We start from the raw sequence: 24,283 nt of genomic DNA on the forward strand, positions 1-24,283 counted from the left end.
AAAGTAAAAATAAAAGGTATAGAAAAGAAAAGAAGAAAAAAATAGGAAGAAAAATAGAAAATAATAAATAATAAAGAAAAAAGAAATATATAAAGAAGTTACTTCTGCCTTCATCACAAGTATAAACAATTTTAGTAATTTACAACCTTAAAATACAACAAATAATCTCTTCTCATATGCCATCTCTTATCTATAAACAAATCCATAAAACCCCATCATTTCAGTCCTGATGTCAGCAAAAGTCCATTAAGGGTTACCAGAGATAACATCTTTTTTTTTTTTTTTTAAATCCATTCGATCGTGCCTGATTCTAAGAGACTGCCTGGACAAGTGACTGGTCCAAGGTCACCCAGCTGGCTCCTGGTTTCTAGCCTGATGCCTTAACCATTATAAAATTATTATTTTATAGATAATAAAAATATCTATTTTAACTTTGATCAAATAAATCTATTTTATATTCCTTTCTTTTACTTCTAACAATCTCAATTGTTAGTCCCTTCAAATAATGTTCTAGAATTTGACTTTTCATTTTTTCTTTGTCACTTCTCACAAAATTTTTAAAGTTTTAACAGGCCTCTTTGTAAATCCAATATAAGAAAATTATCCAGGTCACTCTCTTGATTTGTTATGTGTATATCCCTTTTAATTATTAAGACATCAGCCAGTTTCTTTTGTATGTCCCGTGTAACGTCTTTTTCCATCTCATTCTTGTAGCTTGCCATTTTTAAATCCACTTTCAAATTAGTCTCAGTCTTGTCAGGTAAAACTCGTTCCTCTTCCATAACATCTTTTAAACACAGTCTATCTATAGAGGCAGACACTCTTAAAATTAACTTCTGGGTCCATTGTTCAAAAATGTCCAATGTTAAAATATTTTGCTTCATTCTGTAATAGAAAGTCGAGTGTTCTTTCCCTTTAATTGTAATCTTTAGTTCCTTCTAGTTCCCTCTAGTGCCAATTTTAAAGTCTTATTTTTTAAAAAAAGAATTCAAAACAAAAGCATTTTCCCATGGGAGGGATTCTTATAATTAATTCCAAATCTTATTTCAAATTTATCTGGACCCTTAGTCCATTTGTAACTTTCTAAAATCAAAGTTTTAATCACCCTTTTGCTGTTTATTCCAGGAAAAAAAAAATTAAGTCCTTAAACTTGCATTTAAAATTTCTTTCACTAAGGATTGAAGGAAACTCACCTGGTGTTGTAAAATACATCAATCCAAAGGTTCTTAATAGCCAGAAAGCAGTTAACAAGCAATTTCCGAAAGTGATTAGAAAAGGAAGTATGTGAACCTAGTGTCCTTATAGGCACCGACCACGGTTTGAGCAAGATGGCTATTCCCTCATCTCCCAGAGCTCTAAACCTGCCAGAGACCACTGTCTTGCAGTCTTCTTGTGAGGAGCAACTGTCTGGAGCACTTGTGGGTGATCTCAAATCCTCTCCTTGTCCAGAGAAGAATTACAAAGAGCTGGTCTACTTGCTGGCTCTTCATTCTGCCAATCGTCGGCTGTTTTTTGCAGAGCCATCTTCAGTTCGCCATTTCTTCCCCAGAAGTCCTTATTTAAATTGTATTCACTCTGCTAAGGCTCCCTTTCCCCCACTTCCAAAACAGTTTATTTCTATGAATATCATTCTGCATTTCTCTGCCTCTTAATCTTAACCATTCCTTGCTCTGGAATGGTTAACTACATTCTTTGTAATTTTGTAGACAGAGATCTTTGTAGAGAGAGATCTTATTCTCTGTCTACATATAATGCAGTAGCTCTCTCATTCCTCATTTTCTGCACTGACCATTTTCTTATGTGCATTTTTTTTCTCATTCATCCTTTTTCATACTTTGCACTACACTACTCCATGCTCTTCTCTGGCACTGTGTAACACAATTCTTTTCCTTCTGTTCTAAACAACTTCCACATGCTCTTTTCCTACATCCATTCATTCTGCTGGGAGATTAATAATACTCCTATAAATTAAGCTTGATTCCCGATGACTCCATGAGCATGTTCATTTCCTGGCAACAGTAAGGAAATGGGTTGTCATCACCTTCTTTCAGAGCATTTGTCCAACTTTCCAGTCTAGTTGACAACTGGAATTGTTTTGATGTTCTCCCACCCAAATACTCTTGGTGTGACTCTGATAAGGATTTGTATATCTATCAGTCAAGGGCAATTAGGTACAGCCATTTGCTGTGACAATGGAAATAAAAACAGGCGTCTTGTTCTCAGTAGACATATTCAGTTTTCCTATTTAGAAATCTGTTCCCTTTTTTCCCTTTATCTTGGGCTCTGTCATTGTATGGTAAGTTTGGGGAGTCATAAATACTTGCCAAACTATTACAATTCTACTAATCCAGATTTATCACATCACTATGGCTGGCCAAAGCATTCATTCATTGAATTTATACTTCTTTCATTGTAGATAAACTGCTGGACTGCTAGGTATGTTTTTCAGTAGTTAACCCTCCTGGGATGGCTTCCCTCACCATACCTCCAGGCAGAGACCATGTATGCACAACCATGTCCTTCAATGTTTGTCTTCTCTCAACCATCTTGCACTTGAAGCAGACCCTTTCTTCATTCAACTTCACCCAAAGGACAGGGTAATCCCAAATGTACTTACTATTGCATAATATTGGTTTTGTTCAGTCCCAAGGCCATGATTTGGCTAGGTTTATCCTACAAAACATCCGATACATCTAAAGGCACCACACACCCATCACAATGCTGTGCTGCATAAAATTCATAGTGCTTCCCCCCCCCCCCTTTGGGGATGTTCCCGTGACCTGTCTGAAAGAGCTTTTACCAAGCTTCACCTGGGTAACCTACCAGCGTAGAGTGTCAGGGAGATGACCTTGAGAGAAAAAGACAAGACCTATTATATAAGCAAAGAGGGCTGAAATATTCCTTAAGTCCTTGGAAGGAAGATAGTATTCAGAAGAGACTCAGGCAGGTTCTTCTCAATTCACTGGGTATAAGAGGGAGGAGAGGCAAAGCACAATCAAGGCTTGCAAGATTCTGTTGCTGTAGCCTATCTCAATAAAGTATAATTCTAAACTTTCTGTGGAGTTGGTTTCTTGATCTGATCTACCTCATAGAGCTTGTAAAAGGCCCACCCTTTCATTAATTTGCCCCTAGTTTCACCTACCAGTCAGCTGATTTTTTTTTTTATCATATCCGTTTGCTATTCAAGTGTTCTCTAGGAAAATCGCAAGGACTCTGGTTTATCGACAGATATAAACAGCAGACTCAACAACACATTTCATTACAGCCTCCGCTTCAAGTATTTTTTTTTGCTGAATTATACTAGCTTACTGAGTTGAATAGCTCCATAAAGTCAGCTCCCCATTTTCTGCCAAAGCTCACATCCTCAGACTTGATCATTAATTTTATTGAACTTACTCAGTGATTCTATGACTGTTTTATTATTTCTAAAAAAATGACTAAATTAAACACAAAACATATGACATTAATCATTTCTAAATTAATATTGCTCACAATAGCATCTGCATATTAATTATTTCAAAGCTGAAAAAACACACAAAAAATGGCCAATACTATTCAGCCTTTTCCATCACTGGTGATGATGTGTCAAGCTGTGCTGGAAAATTGTGGCAGATTTTTGCAGAATTATTAACAGTCCAGGGATCATCCTTATACTGCTGTTCACTGGTTCATCTAATCCAGTCATTGGAAGTTAGATACAGTACAGTACATAGTCCCTAGGGAAGAGTTTTCGCAACACAGTTATGAGATTCTTTAACTTGAAATGTTATGAACTGACCTGTTCCATGCAAGACATGTGCTTTATACTAAGTATTGACTCTTCCCACTTTAAAACACTCTATGGATTTAGAAGACCTTTTATTGAATTAAGCAATTTTATGAAATGTGGAATACCTGGATGGAGAATTTGTGGGTTTGGTGGAATAGCTAGGTCATAATGTGGAAGACCAAATTCAAAGTGAATTTAGAGCAAAACAGTCTCATAAATTATTTGGCTGGGCATAATAAACTCAACTGTATGACTCAATACCCAAAGAGATGTTCATCTTCAAAACGCTTTACAATTTTTAACTAGCCAAAGCATTCTTGTAAGATAGATAAATATCATATCCCCACTTGAAAGCAGCTTCTTGAAAAGTTCAAGAAAACAAAGATTATTTAAGCATCCATTTTCACAAACAATTTAGCACTGAAAATATTCTTTTACTGGCCAAAGCACTCTCAATTTTGAGAGATATAAAACCAAATTGAGAAAGCATTCCAAAGGAAAAGTGTTGAAGCTTCAAGCCACACAGGCATGGTACACGCATTCTCAGGTCATGTCCAAATACAACTGCCCAAGAACAGTTGGGAACAGAATGACTGAGCAGGAAGGCTCAGTCTTGGACTTAAGTGGTTAAGTGCTGCCTAGAATCTTCTCCAAAACATGCACTTGGCTGATTGTAAAAGAACCACAGAACTACCATCTTCTATATGTTTAAAGGTGAAAAATCATTTTAAAAAGTCCTGCACTACTTAAGGAAAACATCTCAAATATCACATGAGTAAAAACAGAAATGGAAAAAATGAAGAGATTCAAATAAGAGTGCCTCTGGGTTACTGTAAACTGAAAAAGCTCAGATGAAACGTACACCACAGATTAGGAAAAGTGAAATGGGAACAATAGTATGATTAATAAGCAAATTAAAAATAACTCTTGGAGGCAAGGCTTCTTTCAGAGAACAGGATCCAGATTTAGTCATCCTTTAATAGACCTATTGAAATCAATGGGATTTTATTGACTGACTTTTCAATAGGTCTATTCCTGAGTAAAACTGCTTAAGAGAATAATAAGCAAAGTGCAGGAATAACCATTTCTTATAATGGACCAATATAATGTAAGTAGAGTCCTCAAAGATCAATCTTTTGTCATTTGTTTCTAAGTATTTAGGAGCAATGAAATGGCCAAATCAGATGATTCAAGGCAGTTAAAATAATATAAAAATATTGTGAATAGGTGTTAAAAAGGCAAACAAGTTTCAATGCAAGTCAGTGTAGGGTGATAAAACACTGAAGCAAGACATCTACATTCCATATAAACTCTGCAGGGCTCAGCATGAAGAGGAAAGCAATCATCGGTGTACTGTAGATATCTAGAGGACAATGGCAACCTAGCATGCAGCAACAGTGGAAAAAAATTATAATCAAGATTATTAGTAATGGGACTGAAAATTAAAACGCTCCCAGTATCTTTATGCAAATCTGTGGTGCTGTAACATCTGGAATATAGTACTAGTCACTGCATTTAAAACCGGTATTGCGGAGCTGCTAACGGTGAAGAGAAAGACAACTAAAACAAGCAGAAGAACACAGCAACTTCCCACAGAAAAAAGTTGGTGGCCATCAAGCAGCTTATGAAAATGCTGGGAAAATGCTGCTATGGGTCCTTGGTCTGATCTAGCAAAACTCTTCATGTTCTTCTATTGACTTCTAACATTCATAATATTGAGTTCTAACATTCAGATCATTTTTAGTGAATACAGGAAGCTCCCTGATGCAAAGCTAGGTCCACATAGCTCAATACTATCTATAGCTTTCCAGGATATCAGGCTAGAGTCTTTTTTACTGAAGATGCCAGAAATAAAACTTGGAACCAACTGTATCCAAACCACACGCTCTACCCTGACTCATTTTCTTTCCTTTCTTAAAATACTAAGAGTTGCATACAACTATGTCCCATCAGACAGTGGAACAGATTTCTTACTCTCCTGGAGCCTTCCACCTTCCCAAATCTGATTGGAAAGTTGAGGAGATCTTCTGATGGAGATCTCTGAGGCATAAAGATGAAAGGAAAGCTGTGCATTGTTGGAATGCATTCTACATTCCTTTTTCTCTTTCTACCACTGAAGAATTTAATGCAGGCTTGAAATTAACAACAGAAAAGGGGAGAGCACTTCTTACATTTGTGAAACAACTGAAAAAATCTTTACACAATAGGAAAAAATAACATTCAATAACTACATCTTGAAAGGGAAGGCCAAATTATCACGCCAATCCTGAGAGACCAGAAAATCATACCAGTGTGGCTTAATAAATAAAGCAGCAGTAATGATGTGGACAAAAGAAGTAAGTTCTTAGGATCCCAATTACTAAGGTGCAGGTTCATCACATTCATGAGATTCTACTGCCACACCTACGTGTGCATGTCTGATAGTGCGGCCATGAAGTTTATAGCCATCCAGAGTTACTAAAGCCACAGTGCCTGGTTGCATATCCTCTGCTGGCACATGACACACTATTTCATGATCATAGGGGTCATATCTGCCACCAATTGGGTTCATTTTTTGCAGGCCATGCTTAGTAAAGATGCTTTGTAGTTTGACTTCTATAAGAGTCAGGCCTTCACAGATCTTATTCAGGGTCAGAGTTGGGTCATTGTCTTCTTCTACAACACTCTCCAAGGTTGTCTTCAGGATATCTGCTACTTCTACCAGATCTCTACAGAAACTCTGGATGCCTGTGGACATACAGATATGCAAAAAGTCAGGATGATAATTCAGGAACATAAAAACATTTTGGAATCCTGGATTGTCTAAAATAGGACTTCCCTAGGCTTCAGGGACAGCAGTGTTTCTGCTGATTTGATCTGATGCTTCCACCAAAACTGCATATTTCTTTTAACCTGTAAGAAACTGTTCAGTCATATCAATCCTGACTTCTTTTGATTAAGTTTCATTTTATTGTCATCTCCAGGTCACTAATGAGTCAACCCAATTATTTTACACTCCATTTTATTTAGTAATATGGTGCAATAAAACTCTGTCTCATGGGCATATTACTGACCTTTGACCCCCAATCCCCGAATTATTTCATCCAATTTTCCCATAGTTCAGGAGCTGTCAACTTTCCCTGGGGACAGGGGCCACAAAACACTCTCTTGATAAACCAGGGTTTTTTTGTTTGTTTGTTTTGTTTCCCCCCACCAAAGTTAGGAATGGAAGGAGGATACCTTCTAGGCAATAAACACTCCCATTTCCACCCTTTAACTCCTTCCCCCAATGCTCTGAAATTATACAGTGGGATTTTGACAATAAAATACCTGAATTTCAATGCCTTTGACTTCAGGCTGCTTTTGGGGGCAGGGAATGTAAGGGTTGAAATGGTAGTAGAACCATCATGCTGAAAAGAACCATTTAGCTGCCAATTTTGGTGGCACAACCGTGGAGTGCCAGGGAACTTGCAACCAAGCTGGTGGAGGCATGCATAAGGGCTATGATTTTACACATTACTGACCATCAGGAGTCAGTGTATAATTGGTTTTGTCCTTATTGGTGGTCAGCAGTGTATAAAACCAGGAATATATACAGGTAGTCCCCAGTTTAAGAACGAGTTCCATTCCCAGGGTCTGTCCTTACGTCAAATCTGTATGCAAGTTGGGACAGTATTATTGTATGATACTGTATATGTAGTATTGTATATTTAACTCAGACTATTGTGTATTTAACTCGAACCACTGTGTATTTAACTTGAATCATTGTGTATTTAACTTGAATTTTGCTATAATAGGCTCTATTGAACTGGGTGTTTTTACCCAGGGGACTACATGTACTGAAACAGCACCCCCGCTGGGGTGGTGTCGTCTTGGAACTTCTAGTATGAGGGCATGATATAAAATAACAGCTTCATCTCACTGGTGTGAGAGTTCAAACTGAGGAAGGTCTATAGTACTCATAAATAGGCTAGGAGTTGCCCATCCCTGTTATGTGTGGCATAGTAGTTACGGTGTTAGAAGGTCAAGATTCATGTCTGCCCTCAGACATGGAAACTCACTAGAGGAGTTTCTCTCTTAGCCCAGTACATCCCTGGATCCATCTAACTGTCCTCTAAACCATTCTCTTGTACTAGCCATTCAGATAGCAGGGGGACCCCTCTTGCACCCCTTGTACCCCTCACTTCCCACTGCAGCAAACTCTGTTCGTTCTGGCACAACACTAGCATCTGTTTACTTACCAAAAATCTTAGCATCCTCAACAAACTTTTGTGTCCTCCGCCTGACATTTTCAGAATCTGTTAGGGCTCTCTGGTACCGTTCCTACATTCAGGGGGAAAAGCAGAGTCAGACTAAAGAATTCTAATCCAAGTAACAGAGGATGAGTTTCTATATTGCCGCCAAGAATATTTAATGCGGCTTGGTCAGACAACTTACTTGTAGGCAACAGATTTGTTATTTACTGGAAAAAAAATAGCCTGGCATAGGAATTAGCAAATAGTATCTTGATATCTACTGCCCTACAATCTCCACTTCTCCTGGTGGAATTCCATCTGGCATTCACAAAAGCGACAAGCTTCATTCCCAGATAGGGAATGCACAACCCCGCCTTAAGCAGGATCCTCCTGAGGAGAAATGCTAACTTTAGCACATAGCAAAAGAAGAGATTCCCCACAAATCCTCCCTCTCCAGGTTTTCTCCCACAACCCCTCCTTCTCCTTGCTTTTTTTAAAACTGCAGGTAGGAAATAGCTGAGCATCATGGCTAAGGAACAGCAAAAACCTCTAATGAAAGGCTACAATCTGCAAGAAGCTGGAAAAAACCCAGACAAGCGAGAAAGGAACTTTAGCTTCAGGCATTAGGTTTCCTAGGAAACACGTAACAAGCTCAGCTAGAAATTCTGCAGATGATTTATTTTGATTGGGAACATTTTTTAGTCCAATTTATTTTTTCTGGTGTTTATTGTGTCTGAACAAGTCCAGTAATTCTATGTTGTTTGCAATTTGGACCCTCTTTGCAGAAGTTAGCTCTTCATAGGAGCAGAACAGCATCACCTGATCTTCTGCCATAGCTTTGCTATGGAAGTTCCTTCTAAGTTGCTACCTGAGATTGGAACCACTTTTATCTCATTTGCCATTGAATGCTTGCTTCTGACTATTTAAAGGGTTCTTTCTTCGCTCTTTTCTGTTTTTCTTTAACAACAAGGCTTAATTTTATTTATCCCTTGTAAGATTGGTCTATCTCCCAAACCACGGACAGAGAAGGGAGAGTTGATTTGAGCCACATACCTCAGTGTTTTAGAGGCAGGAAGTGGTGATATAGAAATTATTTCATGTTTTTTTTTCTCCTTTTAATTTGCTAGAAAACAACACAGGTTGTGGAGTCACTATCTCTCTTACATGTTGGGGTTGGGGGATGACATTCAGTGAAGCATTCCCTGGAAGATAGGTGGTGGCAGCAAGAACTACTAACCCCCATACCAAGGCAGAGGTAGAGCTAAGGTGTGTAGATCTGGAGGGCTTTTGGAAGAGATGGGTTAAAACTTCCAACTTTTCATCCTTATGGGCTCAGCCCTGCCACTATATTCATAAATAAGAAACAGGTAAAAGGACCGTTTCAGAAACCCATTCATGGGTCTGTGAAATAAAATAAAATATTTTAAAATTTCTCAGCTTCAATTTTTAAAACAGTAAGTATCAACAGAAATGACCCACATAAACCAAAGCTCTTTGGGATCCTCAATCATTTTTAAGAATGTAAAGGGGCCCTGAGACCAAAATGTTTGAGAACCACTGATATAGATCGATATATGCTTATGCAACACAACAGCAACAAAATTGGGAAAATGAGAAAACAGGGGCTCTTACATAAATTGTTTCTTATAATCTGTGATAAAATGTGCACAAGAAAAAACATTATTTGCCAAAGTAATAGATAGTGAAGTTCTTCAAAAGCTATAATAGTAGCCCCAGCAAATAGCATGGATGGATCATCTAGAAAGCTAAGCAGAGTTGGGAACTGCACTTGAGAATGCCAAGACTATGAGCAAGAAAAGGGGTGGGGAGAGGGGAAAATAAAATAAATAAAATAACCCCTAAAAGGCAGCTATGAGAAACCACTTCTTTATCATGCCAAGAAACCTGCATGAAAGCATCCTGTGAGTCACCAGGAGTTGAGCTAGACTCGAAGGCAACTTTAAACTCTGCAGACTTCTTCCTCACTTACTGACCAATAACAGTAGTTGGACTTACCACGGAGTAAGTCACTGGAAGATGGCCTGGACAAGAAAAGGTTAACTCCACCTCTTCTAGCTAGAAGCTGGACTTAAGACTTCTTCCTGTCCCATGAAGGAAATCCCCTCCCTTCAGTCACATGTATTGACTTCAGCTGAGTGTGGTTCAATTCTTCCTTTATTGTATATTCCACTATAACAAAACTGGTAAGACACATGGGAATGGAAGAATAATGTGTAACTGTTAGTGAAAGACAGCTCATATCCCAGCCCTGAGGTTGCTTGGTTTCCTAATCTTCTGTTCTAAATAGGGTGGGATTGTCAGTTCCATCTTCCAGTGACCAGAGAAGTACTTCAGAGAAAACTCTACTATTCTTAGTCACTGGAGACACAGCTGACAGGAAAAGGACATACTACAGCAAAATTTGCAGTAACAATTTATAGCACTCAGCATCAGTTAAGTTGAATTTACTTATTTTATAATGTTTTATAAAGTTAGAGAGTTCCACCTGGATAGCTGTCTCTCTTACAGAACATACTATGAAGGAAGGAGACTGTCTCTTGCTGGCTGTATACACCAGGGCAATGCTTTCTCCAACTCAACTGCCAAATGTAGAGTGGGAAAGTTTGTAGGAGATAAAACATTAGCACTTTTGTCCTTCACCATATGATTAGGTGGATTCTTAGAGCCCTGCACACATTTAATCTGAGCCAGGTATGTTTTATAGGGTTGGCTGGATTTGAACCTGATGTTGAGAAGCACAATCTCTAATGCTTGATGGAATCTGGGAATTAACCTTCAGCACAAAGTAAGGATCTAGCCTCAGAATTACTTGGTCATGAAATGTATAGATAACCAAGGGTACCCTTAACTTCCCAACCTATCAAGCTGAGGTTACAGCTATCAAAAAGGCCTTCTTCCAGATAAGCAGTGCCCTTTCCTCATCCAAGAGAACACAGCCTAAAGCAGATGCCTGTATATGCAGCATAGCCCTCTCTCTAGTCCGTAGAAAACCCAATACTTCAGGAACCCTTGCTGACAGTACCACAAGTTTCTCTCTTTTGTATCACCGTTCTTGGAGCAGGTTATCTGGTGGTTAAGATAGTTTTACCATAAACTGGAAGATCCATGTTCAGTATCTGCTCTTATTCAGTTTCCGGGCACAAAGTTGTAGCTATCCTGGACCAGTAGCTTGAGACACAATGTCCATATGTTCTGAAAGATACCACTGGTGTTCCTGTCATCTCCACCATGGCACAAAGCCATGGTCTCTGGGGCCAAGGTTATTAGAATCAACTGTGCTTTAGGTAACTTCCTTTACACACCATCTCAGATAGCAAAGAAAAAAAACAGGAGTGCAAAGAGTAGTCCTTTCAGTCATGATGCCACCAGGGTGTTAGTGCCTTCTGCTGCCTTGTTGTTATGGATCAGTCTGAGTCTTGAGATGCAGAAATTGAAGAGCTTGACAGAACTTCACCCTGCACCACAAAAATTAGCTGAAGAGTGTGTACTTGAGGAGACATGGGTGCAGGCTGAGTCAGCTGATCCAAAGACTGAGGTACATAAAGTCTGGAGCCCAGCAACACATCACAAATTAAGAAGAGCAATGGAAGAGCCATCTACTTGAAATAAAGAATTATGAACCAGTTAATTAGTCAAGCTGATAGTCAGAGGTTAGAAGAGATGGCTTTTTGACTGGCTCTTTGTAGCAAACAATGTTTGAATTTCCTACCTATGACTTTGTCTGGGTGCTATTGTTGGATTAACTGGAACCTGGAAATGGACTATTGCTTGCATGTAAGCAACTAGACATCCCAAAGGTTTTAATCTAGCCATCAGTACTCTGAAAGAACCTGTTCTTCCTCAATAGCAAGTTGAGTGCCATCCAACCTAAGAGGCCTATCCTCCAGCGCTATATCATAAACTGTTTTATACTGTCTATCCATGTGGTTTTCTTGGTAAAATACAAAAGTTATTTACCACTGTCTTCTCCTGTGCAATATGAAGCCTTTGCATTTTTACTGAAATGATAATCTGCTTCCAACATGTTTTATATCATTGCTGCCTAATATAGGAGCATACTTGCTTTAGCTAGGCATCTAGGGTGACATTCATGCCTTTGGCAGCCCTGCTGAAGGTATATACTCTTGGTGTGCCCTCTTGTTATTCTTCACTTATGGGTCCCAGGTACACCCCCATTCACCATGATGAGGTATTACAGTAGGACTTATTTTTATTTAGTTATTTATCATATTTATATAGCTGCTCATCTCACATAAAGTGAAGAGGTCAAGGCTGGTGTAAATACAGACTCCTTTAAAAGGCCCATGGAAGCCACCATCATGGTGAATGACGCCAAACTGAAATGGAAGGCTCTGAATTGAAATTGATTGCCTTCATATGCAGGCAGTGGGGCAGGGGGTGTTCTGACTCATGTGTGTCAGCCAGCCTCTGAGAAATCTACCAAATATAAAAACCTATCTTTCATGTGAGTATTTTTTCATTTCTATTGTATATCCCTAGTAATCTGTTCTTGCAGTTGTGCTCTCAGATATGCCAAAATATATGCAGTTCCCCACCACTTAAGAGATAATGGCAACATGCTGAAGGTGTTTACCTTGTTTCTTTTCTCCTCTCCCTAGCTATTGGGTGGGTGCTTTGGTAGTTGAGGTTGGGAATGCTGTATGTGCTTCCTTGTCTACTCTTGTCCAAAGGTGGGTTGGGATTTTGGTCTTTGATACAAAGGATAGTACATTACTTTCCATTTATTTGGTTTCCTCCCTTGGGCTATAGAAAAAAAGTCTTAACCTTGTTTTCCAAGAGCAACTCAACCGAACTCAACTCAGCTGCCTCTTTGAACAGCTTCATCGTGCTTTGCTATGAGATTGGCTTTCAGTCTGTGGCCCATCTCCCAATGCCTAAGCCATACAGTGCATTTGGAAAGTATTCAGACCCCCTTCACTTTTTTCAATTTTGTTATGTTGCAGCCTGATACTACAATCATTCAAATTCATTTTTTTTCTCATTAATCTACACTCAGTACCCCATAATGACAAAGTGAAAACAGAATTTTAGAAATGTCTGTAAATTTATTAAAAAGGAAAAACTGAAATATCACATTGGCATAAGTATTCAGACTCTTTACTCAGTACTTTGTTGAAGCACCTTCGGCAGCAATTACAGCCTCGAGTCTTTTTTGGTATGATGCGACAAGCTTTGCACACCTGAATTGGGGGATTTTCTGCCATTCTTTGCAAATCCTCTCAAGCTCAATCAGGTTGGATGGGGACCGTCAGTGGACAGCCATTTTCAGGTCTCTCCAGAGATGTTCAACAGGGTTCAAGTCAGGGCTCTGGCTGGGCCACTCTAGGACATTCACAGAGTTGTCCCTAAGCCATTCCTGTGTTATCTTGGCTGTGTGCTTAGGATCGTTGTCATGTTGGAAGGTGAACTTTTGGCCCAGTCTGAGGTCCTGAGCGCTGTGGAACAGGTTTTCATCGAGGATATCTCTGTACTCTTCTCCATTCAGCTTTCCCTCAACCCTGACCAGTCTCTCAGTCCCTGCTGCTGAAAAACACCCCCACAGCATGATGGTGCCACCACCATGCTTCACTGCTGGGATGGTATTGGGCACGTGATGACTGGTGCCTGGTTTCCTCCAGATATAATGTTTAGAATTGAGGCCAAGCAGTTCAATCTTGGTTTCATCAGACCAGAGAATCTTGTTCCTCACAGTCTTAGAGTCCTTCAGGTGCTTTTTTGCAAACTCCAAGCAGGCTTTCATGTGTTTTGCACTGAGGAGAGGCTTCCGTCTAGCCACTCTGCCATAAAGCCCAGATCGGTGGAGGGCTGCAGTGATGGTTGTCCTTCTGGAACTTTGTCCCATCTCCACACAGATCTCTGGAGCTCAGTCAGGGTGACCATCGGGTTCTTGGTCACCTCTCTTACTAAGACTCTTCTCCCCCGATTGCTCAGTTTGGCCAGGCAACCAGCTCTTGGAAGAGTCCTGGTTGTGCCAGACTTCTTCCATTTGAGAATTATGGAGGCCACTGTGCTCTTGGGAACCTTCAGTGCAGCAGAAATTTTTTTGTTGCCTTCCCCAGATCTGTGCCTTGCAATAATCCTGTCTCCGAGCCCTGCAGGCAGTTCCTTTGACCTCATGGCTTTTGCTTGCTCTGGTACAGTATGCATTGTCAGCTGTGAGGCCTTCTATAGAGAGGTGTGTGCCTTTCCAAATCATGTCCAATCAATTTAATTTGATTATTGGTGGACCCCAGTCAAGGTGTAGAAACAGCTCAGCAACAGTCAAGAGGAATGGGAGGCACCTGAGCTAAATTTCAAGTGTTGTTGCAAAGGGTCTGAATACTTATGCCAATGTGATATTTCAGTTTTTCCTTTTTAATAAATTTACAGACATTTCAAAAGTTCTGTTTTCACTTTGTCATTATGAGAAAAAAATGAATTTGAATGACTGTAGTATCAGGCTGCAACATAACATAATTGAAAAAAGTGAAGGGGGTCTGAATACTTTCCGAATGCACTATAAATCTTGCCACCGCAACTGCTTCTGTTGCCATAAATCTGGCTGCGAACTGTAGACAGTCCAGAGAGATATTTGCCATCAGGGGGAAACCACAGAGATGACCTTGGAAAAGCTATTCAGAATGGTTACAACAAAATATGCACTGAGCCCAGGAAACAGGGTAATTTTTAGGAAGACTCCAACTGACTCCTCCCTGACTCCCTGAGGTATAAGAGGGAAAACCATAGTAAGGCTTGCAAGATTTTGTTGCAACAGCTATCTCAATAAAGTATAGTTCTAATCATTTTGTGAGTCTATTTCTTGATCTAGTCAACCTTAAGTTGACTAAATCAACTTGAGTTCTTCTGCTGTAACCAGTTTATTATGCCCTCTCTAGATGCTTGGCTTCTACTTGTATATGCGATGGCATCAAATGTTCATACTACTGAAGCTCAGTTAAGGATGGAAGAGACAGCTGCTGCCCCAGTTCCCAGTGTGGATGCTTCATAGTGTTGCTCCATGGTCTTGCCTTGCCTTTGCTCATTAGGGTCAATAAAAGCCTTTTCTCCTTTTTTCAACACCACTAATTCAGATACTTAGGACTGCCATCATCTCATCACATTCCCCTATGTAGGAGATATCAATTGTTACCACTCTAACTCTCTTCCTGGGTGTTGGTATCCTTTCACTCTCCCACCAGCATCCTGCTGGTGGAATAAAAGGGTATCAAGTGGGTTCACTCCCACTGTGGCATGAGAGTCTGGATGTTGCCAAATTGTTTGGTTATTTTATTTGAAACAATGTATTTCTAAATCATGTTCAATTTCAGTTGCAATTTGATAGATGCAGCGCTATTAAGCTTTATTCATTGATAAATACTCTATATGGTCCCACAAATTACAGAAAAAACATTACATTATATAGGTTATAGAACTGAACCTTTAAGAAAATACACAGAAATGTAGATGTGTGGTTCTCTTATTCCAGATGCTCAAACCAAAGTTACTTACTGTTAAGACACGGAGTTGTTCTTCTAGCTTGATGGCCTTGTGCTCTAAATTGTTTCCACTCAAGATCTGTCTAGATTCATTCTGAGGATCTTCTGGACCACAATCATCCCCTGTGCTCTTTTGTTGTGCAGCAGTACTGAAGGCAAAGAGCAAACCTCTGAAACGATATAAGGACCAAGACTGTAGAGAAATGTACACTTGCAAAAACCTATCTATTTCATCTTTATTTTTAAAATAAAGATTCACTTATTAACTGGGGTGGCTGTAACTCTTTTGGTTTGTATCAAGGAATCTAGCCTTAGTACTGTGCTACAAGGTAGGGATATTTTTGTTCATATTTTTATTTTTTTGCCAACAGAAAATGGACTTATTCACAGACTAAGATCCAAAAATTTCACATAGCTAGGAAGTTTCTACATAGCTTGGAAATTTGGTTCAGGTGTTCCTGATTTACAGATAGGACTCTATGATTATCTGTAGGCATAGGACATTATCTACTATGATAGCTTTTTCCTATTTAGCACCTTACAGACATAGGTACAAAACGACACAAGAAAGCAACTGGCTGACAAGCAAGGAGACAGCCCTACACAAGCTATCATTTACAACACAAGGTAATTTTTACAATTATACTATGAGCTAACAATTTGCTACTGCATATGATCAACAGAATGGAAACTCAAAGCAGGCAACTATTTTCTATGCTAATTAGAATTTTAGAATCCTTTGTAGAACAAGACACATTTATGCTTCTAGCAACATCCTACATAATCCAACAGTCAACTATATGTTCAGCAGAGGTGAATTCACTCATCTGAGAAATAGCTGCAGCAGTTTTAGACATACAAGCTGGTTTTGCCCAGAAGGTAAAGTTCAATATACAAACCCTGAGTGATCAACTCTTGGAACAAAAAGCTACTACTTTGCCTTCAGTGAGGAAAATTCAAAGTTCTGCCACTGTTTCTATGTGTGGAAGCACATAGAGTTATGAAAAGGCAAAGTCCACAATTAATTAATTATCTATCAGCAGAAGCTACATGGGAATCCTCATGGTAAATAGCCATATAGGCAATTTTATTAAATTTGCTAATACCATTTGGAATTCTAATTTCAGTTTTCCCAATGATCTTTTAGATGCCTAGATACTGCCTCAACTCACAATGACGTCTTAAGTAATTCAGCTAATGATACCTGGGTGGGGCGGGTGGGGCAAAGGATTCTTACTAAAGCCCTCTGACAGGTTGTGCTAATAATTTGGGCAATAAGGATGGCAGCAAGGGAGCTTGTGAAACCAAACATTCATTAATAATGAATAATGCACTAGCTTCCAACCAGCCCCACCTGCTTCTCTTCATTTTATTTCTCCTCTCCAGCCCTTTTTTAAAGAAAAAAAAAAAAACTTCTCAAAAATGAAGAATTATGAGTAAAGGTTAGATTCCCCCCCCCCCATGTACACATACATATAGTATACTGCCAACTACTACTAATAATTTAGTAATTATTAAATAATAATTTCCTCAACCGAGGGGCCTTTCAGATAGTCACTCACATCCTGGTCACCTTACAATTGGACTACTGCAATGCACTCCACATGGGGCTGCCCTGAAGATCATTCAGAAGCTACAGCTGGTTTAAATGCAGCAGTGCGAACAGTGATGCCCATTGTGTCACTGCTGCTACACAAGTTGCATTGGTTGCCAGTTGGCTTCCACGTGCAATTCAAGGTACTGGATGTTACCTATAATGCCCTTCAAGGCATAGGGCCTGGTTGTCTGAGGGACCGCCTATCTCCTATTGTCTTTGCCTGCCCAGTATGTTCTGGCAGAGTAGGTGTTCTCCAGGCCCTCACATTTAAATGTGGCCACCTTGTAGGACCAGGGAAGCATGTCTTCTCTGTTGCTGCCTCTGCCCTCTTGAACAGCACCCCCTACCCAAGATATGGCTTCCACTCTCCTGGGGTTCCAGAAAGTCTTTAAGACCTGACTTTGCTCCCAGACCTGAGATTAGGGTGTTTGTGGGGGCTCTGTCGTATTTTGATTGTTATAGTTGCCTTTAGCCTGGACTGTCACATTCTGTTCTGTTTTTTAATTAACTGTGTATTTGGATTTTGTAAGCTGCCCAGAGTCTACTGGAGTGGGCAGTCAAAATACAATTAATGAAATAAATAAAAAAAGAAGCAATTAAAGAACAGAAAGCCAAGTGCAGTAATAAGTAGAGAGGTTAAACCATGGAACTTTTTAAGGATCTGTACTGAGCCTGGTGCTTTTGGACTTGTTTATAAAGGATTTGAAGCTAGAGTTGAGCAATGAGGTAGCCAAGTTTATTGATAACAATTATTTGGGAATCAAAAAGCTCCAAAAGTACTCAGTTGGAAAATGAGGATTAAAATTGCAAATATAGCTTAATGTAAGATAATACAAAATGATTTGCACAGGATGAGAAAATCATAATCTGACAGATTTGTGGATAGGCTCTGAAAAAATAATAACAGAAGGACTTGGGTACTGGTGATGATCTTTCAGTATCAGAGGCCATATACCTGTTGCTATGGAAAAGTGGGAGAATCCTATTGCCCTAATGTGCAGATTGGTTGTATGAACAGGGTATTGGGCAGCCCACTCTTCTTTGGATCCAGCAAGAGGCTTCTTACTTTAAGGACAAGTTTAATGTATATTAAGCATTTTTAATTCCAAGGAGACATCTTTACTGTTAAGAGGCCAATCGTATGACATTCTTCAATGCATAGTAAAACTAGTTTTTAAAAAAATAATCAAGAACTCAAAGGAAATGCAAGACCTTCTCTAAGAGTCTCTTAGGGTGGTAACTCTTATAGACATCCTTGAATGCAGTTGTATACCCATTTATTACAGGTAGTCTTTGTTTAGTGACTGCCTTGTACAGCAACTGTTCAGAGTTATAACACTGATGAAAAAGTAACTTTGCAACCAATCCTCACATTTATAACCTTTGCAGATCTGTAAAGCGAAGGAAAGCTGAAGACCATAGGCACAGTTGCAGTTTCACTTAACGACCACTTTGCTTAACAACCAAGTTGCCAGTCCCAATTGTGGCTGCTAAATGAGGACTACCTGTACATGAGTAAGCTTCCATGGACACAACAGAAATTTTCTTTTGAGATTAAAAAAAATGGTGATATACACTGCTAAAAGAAAGGTTATGGCTTAGTACAGGGGTCCTCGAAACTTTTTAAACAGGGGGCCAGTTCACGGTCCCTCAGAATGTTGGGGGGCCGGACTATAGTTTGAGGAGAGGAGGAGAGCCGCCAGACCCGGCATACCTGACATGTAGAATAGTCCGGCTCTGCGATCTCCCTCCTCATGCATCGCCTGCAGCTCCCGACACAGCCCCGACACTTCCGCTTCTGGCAGACAGCAGCGGTGGCCAATCAGGCGGGCGGGCCAGATAAATGACCCTGGCGAGCCGTATCCGACCCGCGGGCCATACTTTGAGAACCCCTGGCTTAGTAGATGGGTGGTCTCATGCCATATAATAGAACTTTCTGAAGCCCACCTATCAGTTTTATTTTCATGACAGTTACCTACCTCAGTTCAAAACAAAGATGAAATTTTGCATCTATCAAACATGTTTTGAATGTGCTGCTGAAAACAGGCAATTCGCCACTGAAATTCAGTGGCATGTTTTCAGCCTTTTTGACAGGGATTTAGCAACAGAAATTGCAACGGTTTGCCTACCAGAAGGAAACCATCCAGCTGACTGTATGACTTGGGAATCTAAGCAGGATTGAGCTTAGTTAGTACTTGAATGGGAGACCACTAGGAAATATTTTGCCTTTTATTTTTTGTTTGCCCCAGAAGGCAAATTTTAATCTGCAGTTAGAATTTTTGCTAAATCAGCAATGATTAAATCAACTAGAATTTGAAGCCTTACCTGCCAAATTAATAGCAGGTAAGTAGGGTTCCAGAGCACTTGAATTATCTCCACTCTTAGCACAAAGGCCCCCCTTCAGCTGTCTCACTTGAAGGCAGAAAGGCTGGAAAAGGGCAGATCAGGACTGTATGTGCAGCCATATTTCTTCTCCACAGGTTCAGGCAAACACCTGAATGAGGCTTAGATTAATAAGGCAGCCACTTAGTAAGGACACAAGCTTAAAATATGTTCACAAACATTCAGAACATCTCATAAATCTCTTGTCTAAAACAAACAGCCCTTTAAATGCTTACATTTTCTCACTGGTTGTTTATATCTGAACATAACTGCACATGCTGTTTATTGCGTATTTGAATGAGCCTTTGCCAAAAACTTACATAAAGTAAATCACTGTCTAGACACGCACTCTTTTACCAGCTCAGTAAATTCTGCAGTGCAACACATAATTTATAAAACGTCTTGCTACTTCAAGTAAACAACCTTCTTCAGTCTTTAGGGCCAGATTCTGAAAATACTAAATATCCACAGAAAAGAGGTGCCTTGTGTCTTTACCCGGGCATACACATCAGGAGCTAAAAAGACCTGCCTAAATGGTGAAGTATTCAGATCAAGTTGCATTACTTATCTGAGCCCCAAGTGTGAACCAGTTACAAAAAAAAAGAAGGATGGATGGCAATTTTTAAGGGACTTGCCTGAATGACAACAGCTAAAGTAGAACAGCTAAAGTTTTCTCTTCAACTGAGTCTGAGAAATTACTGTGTCAGAGCAGCAACTCAGATGTTCTAAAACATCAAACCACAGTAGGCACTCTTGTGTTTTTAATTACCATTGGAAGACTAATTACTTCCAATTCCAGATCAGATTCCTATATAGTGCTGTGCTCTGTGTGAAGCTGCCTTTGAAAACAATCCAAAAGCTTCAATTGGTTCAATACAGCTGTTAGTTCTGACTGGATGCTTCTAAGTATTAGCAACCCATTTAATTTGGGATTCAGTGGAGGATGGTGAATTTTGGATCTTCTGAATTTTAAAAACCCAAGATTAAAACCCCAACAGTTGGTTCCCTTTGTATGAGTCTGCCCAGGAATTCTATTCGGTTCTAGAGGCCTCGTTTTAGGCATTCTGCCATCAGACATACAGTGGGGATGGGTACGTGGAAGAAAGCTTTTTAACTGTGATCAGAAATCACCTCCAAAAGATAGTATACTTGACACTTTGAGGTGACTATCCTCAGAGTAAAGCTTAAGTAGAACCACACCCTCAGAACATTAAAAATGGTGTTGAAATCTAAGATACTACGGAATGCACGTCTTTTATTACACAGATGTTTGCACAGTTGACAGAGATATATCACATGCTGCGTATTTGCCAATGCTTTGCAAAGTTCAAAGGGAAGTTCAATGTTTAACTATAGAATTTACTGTGAAATCATTTACATATATGTCAGGTAAGTTGTCTTTTTTCTTACAGCACTTTGGTTTATTCATCTGTGTGTCCATTACACACAGGCATGGAACCTATGCAAGGTATATACATTACACAGGCATTTTCCCCCACTTGTAGTTAACAACACAAACATGCCCCTGAAACCTTTTTTTTCTGCCACAACTCCATGACCTTGCCTTTATCTAGTCCCCAGCCCATGAGCTAGACAGGCATGAGTCATCCTTAGCAGCATTAGTGTGAAAGACCAGCATGCCCCTCTTACTCTGACGTCATCCAAGGATGGCCTCAAAATGTTTAAAATCTGCCAAGTTTTATCATCCAGGAACTCAGATGAAACAGAGGCAGGAAAGGGATCAGTAATGGGGACAGCAAATTTCATGCCAATATAATTTTGTTGAAGGTAGTTGGACAGCACTATAACTCAGCAGTGAGCAAAAGCTCCTAGTTATTGTTTTGTGAGTTATAGATTATACTCTACATTAATATGCACAGCTTGCCTACTAATGCCCAACAGTGGAGTTGCTGGAAAACGTGCAGTGTCTGAACCTACCTGAGCAAACTCAGCAACTATTCCCAAGATTATTTAAGTCCAACTATTGGAACCTTTAAAAAATCAGGTTGATCATCAGCAGTGTTTTAAATGTTTATGAATTTTGGTTTCAAAAATGTTTCAAAGAGAAGATCTACTACATCCAGCAGTGAGTCCTGATATTTTAGCCTGCTATGCCCCCCCCCCCAACAATACTTTATCTCTGCATTAAGGCCATTTGCCTGCAAACACCATTTTCTTGGGGATGAATGTTACCTTTGTATCTCAAGAGTAAGCTTGGTTTACTCAGTTTAAAAACCTATGCCTTAATGTAACAATTTTAAACCTGTGTATTACATTTCAACGTTGCATTTGGTCTATGAGCTGCTCAGAAAACTTGGAAGCAGCTGCATAACTCCATTACAGAAACGAAGACAAGTGGTAGAGAAACTCCAGCCTGGTTTTCTCACTGAAAATCCCCTCTCCCGAGCCGCCCCTCCCCCCACATCTTTTCTGCGGGATTGCTCCTGCATTCAGGCAGCCCCGGAGCTAAAGTGCCGGAGTGGGGGAGGGGAACCTGAAAATCAGGGGCTGTAAAATAGAAGGCAAATCATTTGAAGTGTGCGGGGAGAAACAAGCCTGCGCGGAGGGAAGAGCGAGAGAAAGAAAGGTGGAAAGACCAGGTGGGTGGGGGAGCGAGGCTGGGGCCGCCTCTATTCCTGGCTTCAGCTATGCTCACTTCTCGCTCATAAACCGCAGGCAGCTACCCAGAAACGAATGCCGCCCCCACGCTTCCTCCCCACCCGCACCAGGCAAAATGGCTCTTTCGCCCGACGGAAAAGATGGGCTGAGCGGCCGCCGATCTTGCACGCATCTCAAGAAAGGCCGCCTCATGAGCTCCAGCAGCATTCAGCGCCGCCCAGACGACGCAAGTCCACCAGCTGGCCGCATTTTTCTTTCTCTGCAGAGGAGGAGGAGGAAACCCACAAGTTAGCCCAAATTCTCTGGAAGCTGCCGCTTTGCAAAAGATGCACACGGGAGCCAAGACGCGCCCCCTGTTAGTGCCAATGGCTGGATGCCATTCCTGAGCACAGGCGGGGATACTATAGCGAGGGAATCTGGGAGGCAGGCGGCGGCGGCTCCCGCGTCGCCTCGTGATTCTCCGAGAGCCGCAAGGGGCACCCAAGGGGAAACGCTTTAAGTCGGAACAGCCTCCGAAACAGCACCGCTTCGGAGAGCTGCTCTGCAAAGAGGGAGCACGCAGCCGCCCCCTCCAGCCCCAAGAGGGACCGCTCCGCCATGCACGCTTTGGAAAAGCCGCCTTCAAGCTAGCGCTCGGCAGGCCAGCAAAAAAAAGCGACTAGCCCGTCTTTCCCGCAGCGATGGAGGAGAACCAGCCCGAAAGACAACGCGACTGATAAAAGAATGACCGGGCCGTACCTGTTGGAGTGGAACTGAGGGTAATTCAACTGGAGCAGAGGGCTCAAGCAACTCCGCGCCGCTCGCACAGACCTGCCCGCTGCCATACCGTCGCCGCCAGACTGAGCGAGGCGCCCGCTGGAGAAAATAGGGAGAGGACACACGACTACAACAACCGGCAGCCACCGCGCCCTTGATAAACCGCAGACTGCAACTCCCGCCAGGCCTCGCGCTACAAGAATGCTCCGCCCTGGAGGCGCGAACCTCGTGGGAAGGGGGGAATTTGTTAGGTTGGAGGAGAGCGAGTGCGGAGGGGGGGGGGGAAGGGCGTTACCTCTATTGTGGCAGGCAAAAATGCTACAGGTGTGCTGTATATTTGACCATGTAATAGGAATATTGCACGGGAGCCTTCCTACTGGACCGGCCATAATACTTTCCTGGCTCAGCCTTTGTCGTAGCTAACCGGTATTGTCTGTGAATTGAGAGATTTTTCTTATACTACGGACCAATTCAGCTCCCTTCGTTTTCCAAATATCTTACGGGTTGTCTTTTGCGCTAAGAATTACATGTAAAAGGTTGTCGAAGAAATTACCATTTTAGGGCAAAAAAGTGTGAATAAAAAGCTGGCTACTTTTTAGGAGGAAGCTATTATGACTTGTGGTCATAAGACTCACAGAACTGAATCAACTATCTGGGTTTCAGCAAGTTCCGCTATTGCAGACGTGCATGTTACAAATGTTTTTTTCTCAGATCTGTCCTCCGTGACTTCTAACTAGAGCTATCATATCTGGGCTGCAAAAATTCCGATGACTGTTGGATGTCAACAGATAGGGTTTTCTGTGTCTCTGTTGCTATTTGGAGGTTGTAGGGATCTTTGAAGCCCAGATACAATAGGCTTAGCTTAGACTACACTAGAGCCACTGTAGTGTAGTGGTTGACCCATTAAATCTAGTGTTATGTCTCAGTTTGACATTAGATCTCACTGGGTGACTCTAAGTTACTTTCTCAGCCAACCCACCTCATAGGGTTTTCTTTGTGAGGGTAAAATTAGAGAAGACCTCCCTTCTTCATAAAGCTGCCAAATATTGCCCTCAGTGAAAAAGTTGGATATAAATACATCATAAATCTAATTAGAGCAGCATTCTAACTGAAGCAAGTGCTCAGGAGCCCTGAATGGGCAATATATTGTGGAAGGTGTTAGTTGCTGGCAATCTAGCTCTGACCCACATTCTAGTAGATCAGTTCTCAACCATCTTAAGAGCCATCCATCCCTGTCAGAGCCTGGGTCCCACCATGTCTGTTACAAAAAGCCCTTTTTCCCCCAAGAAGAACATGTATATGTTTATGGCCATTCTGGTGCTGTACTTATAATTTATGGTAGGACTGAAAATTTCATTGACTTACCCTATGTTTAACCTAAACTCCTTTAATGTTTTTTGTTGCTTGATGTAAGCTACTCAGAGCCATT

The 24,283-nt window shown here is 40.8% G+C and overlaps 1 protein-coding gene across 1 annotated transcript; it reads right to left on the reverse strand.

The window, feature by feature from the left end:
* Nucleotides 1–3,369: 3,369 nt before the first annotated feature.
* Nucleotides 3,370–23,006, reverse strand: GRPEL2 (GrpE like 2, mitochondrial). Its single transcript, XM_007421101.4, has 4 exons — nucleotides 22,837–23,006; nucleotides 15,514–15,670; nucleotides 7,990–8,071; nucleotides 3,370–6,496 (listed from the first exon to the last, which is right to left on the reverse strand). The coding sequence occupies exons 1-4, from the start codon at nucleotides 22,920–22,922 to the stop codon at nucleotides 6,129–6,131; spliced, it is 693 nt and encodes a 230-aa protein (XP_007421163.3). The 5' UTR covers nucleotides 22,923–23,006; the 3' UTR covers nucleotides 3,370–6,128.
* Between the last annotated feature and the right edge of the window lie 1,277 nt (nucleotides 23,007–24,283).

Source organism: Python bivittatus, unplaced genomic scaffold (genome assembly GCF_059951505.1).
Source record: "Python bivittatus isolate LINGU-HERP-01145 unplaced genomic scaffold, Pbiv_v1 ctg000080_np1212, whole genome shotgun sequence".
Classification (NCBI taxonomy): Eukaryota; Metazoa; Chordata; class Lepidosauria; order Squamata; family Pythonidae; genus Python; species Python bivittatus.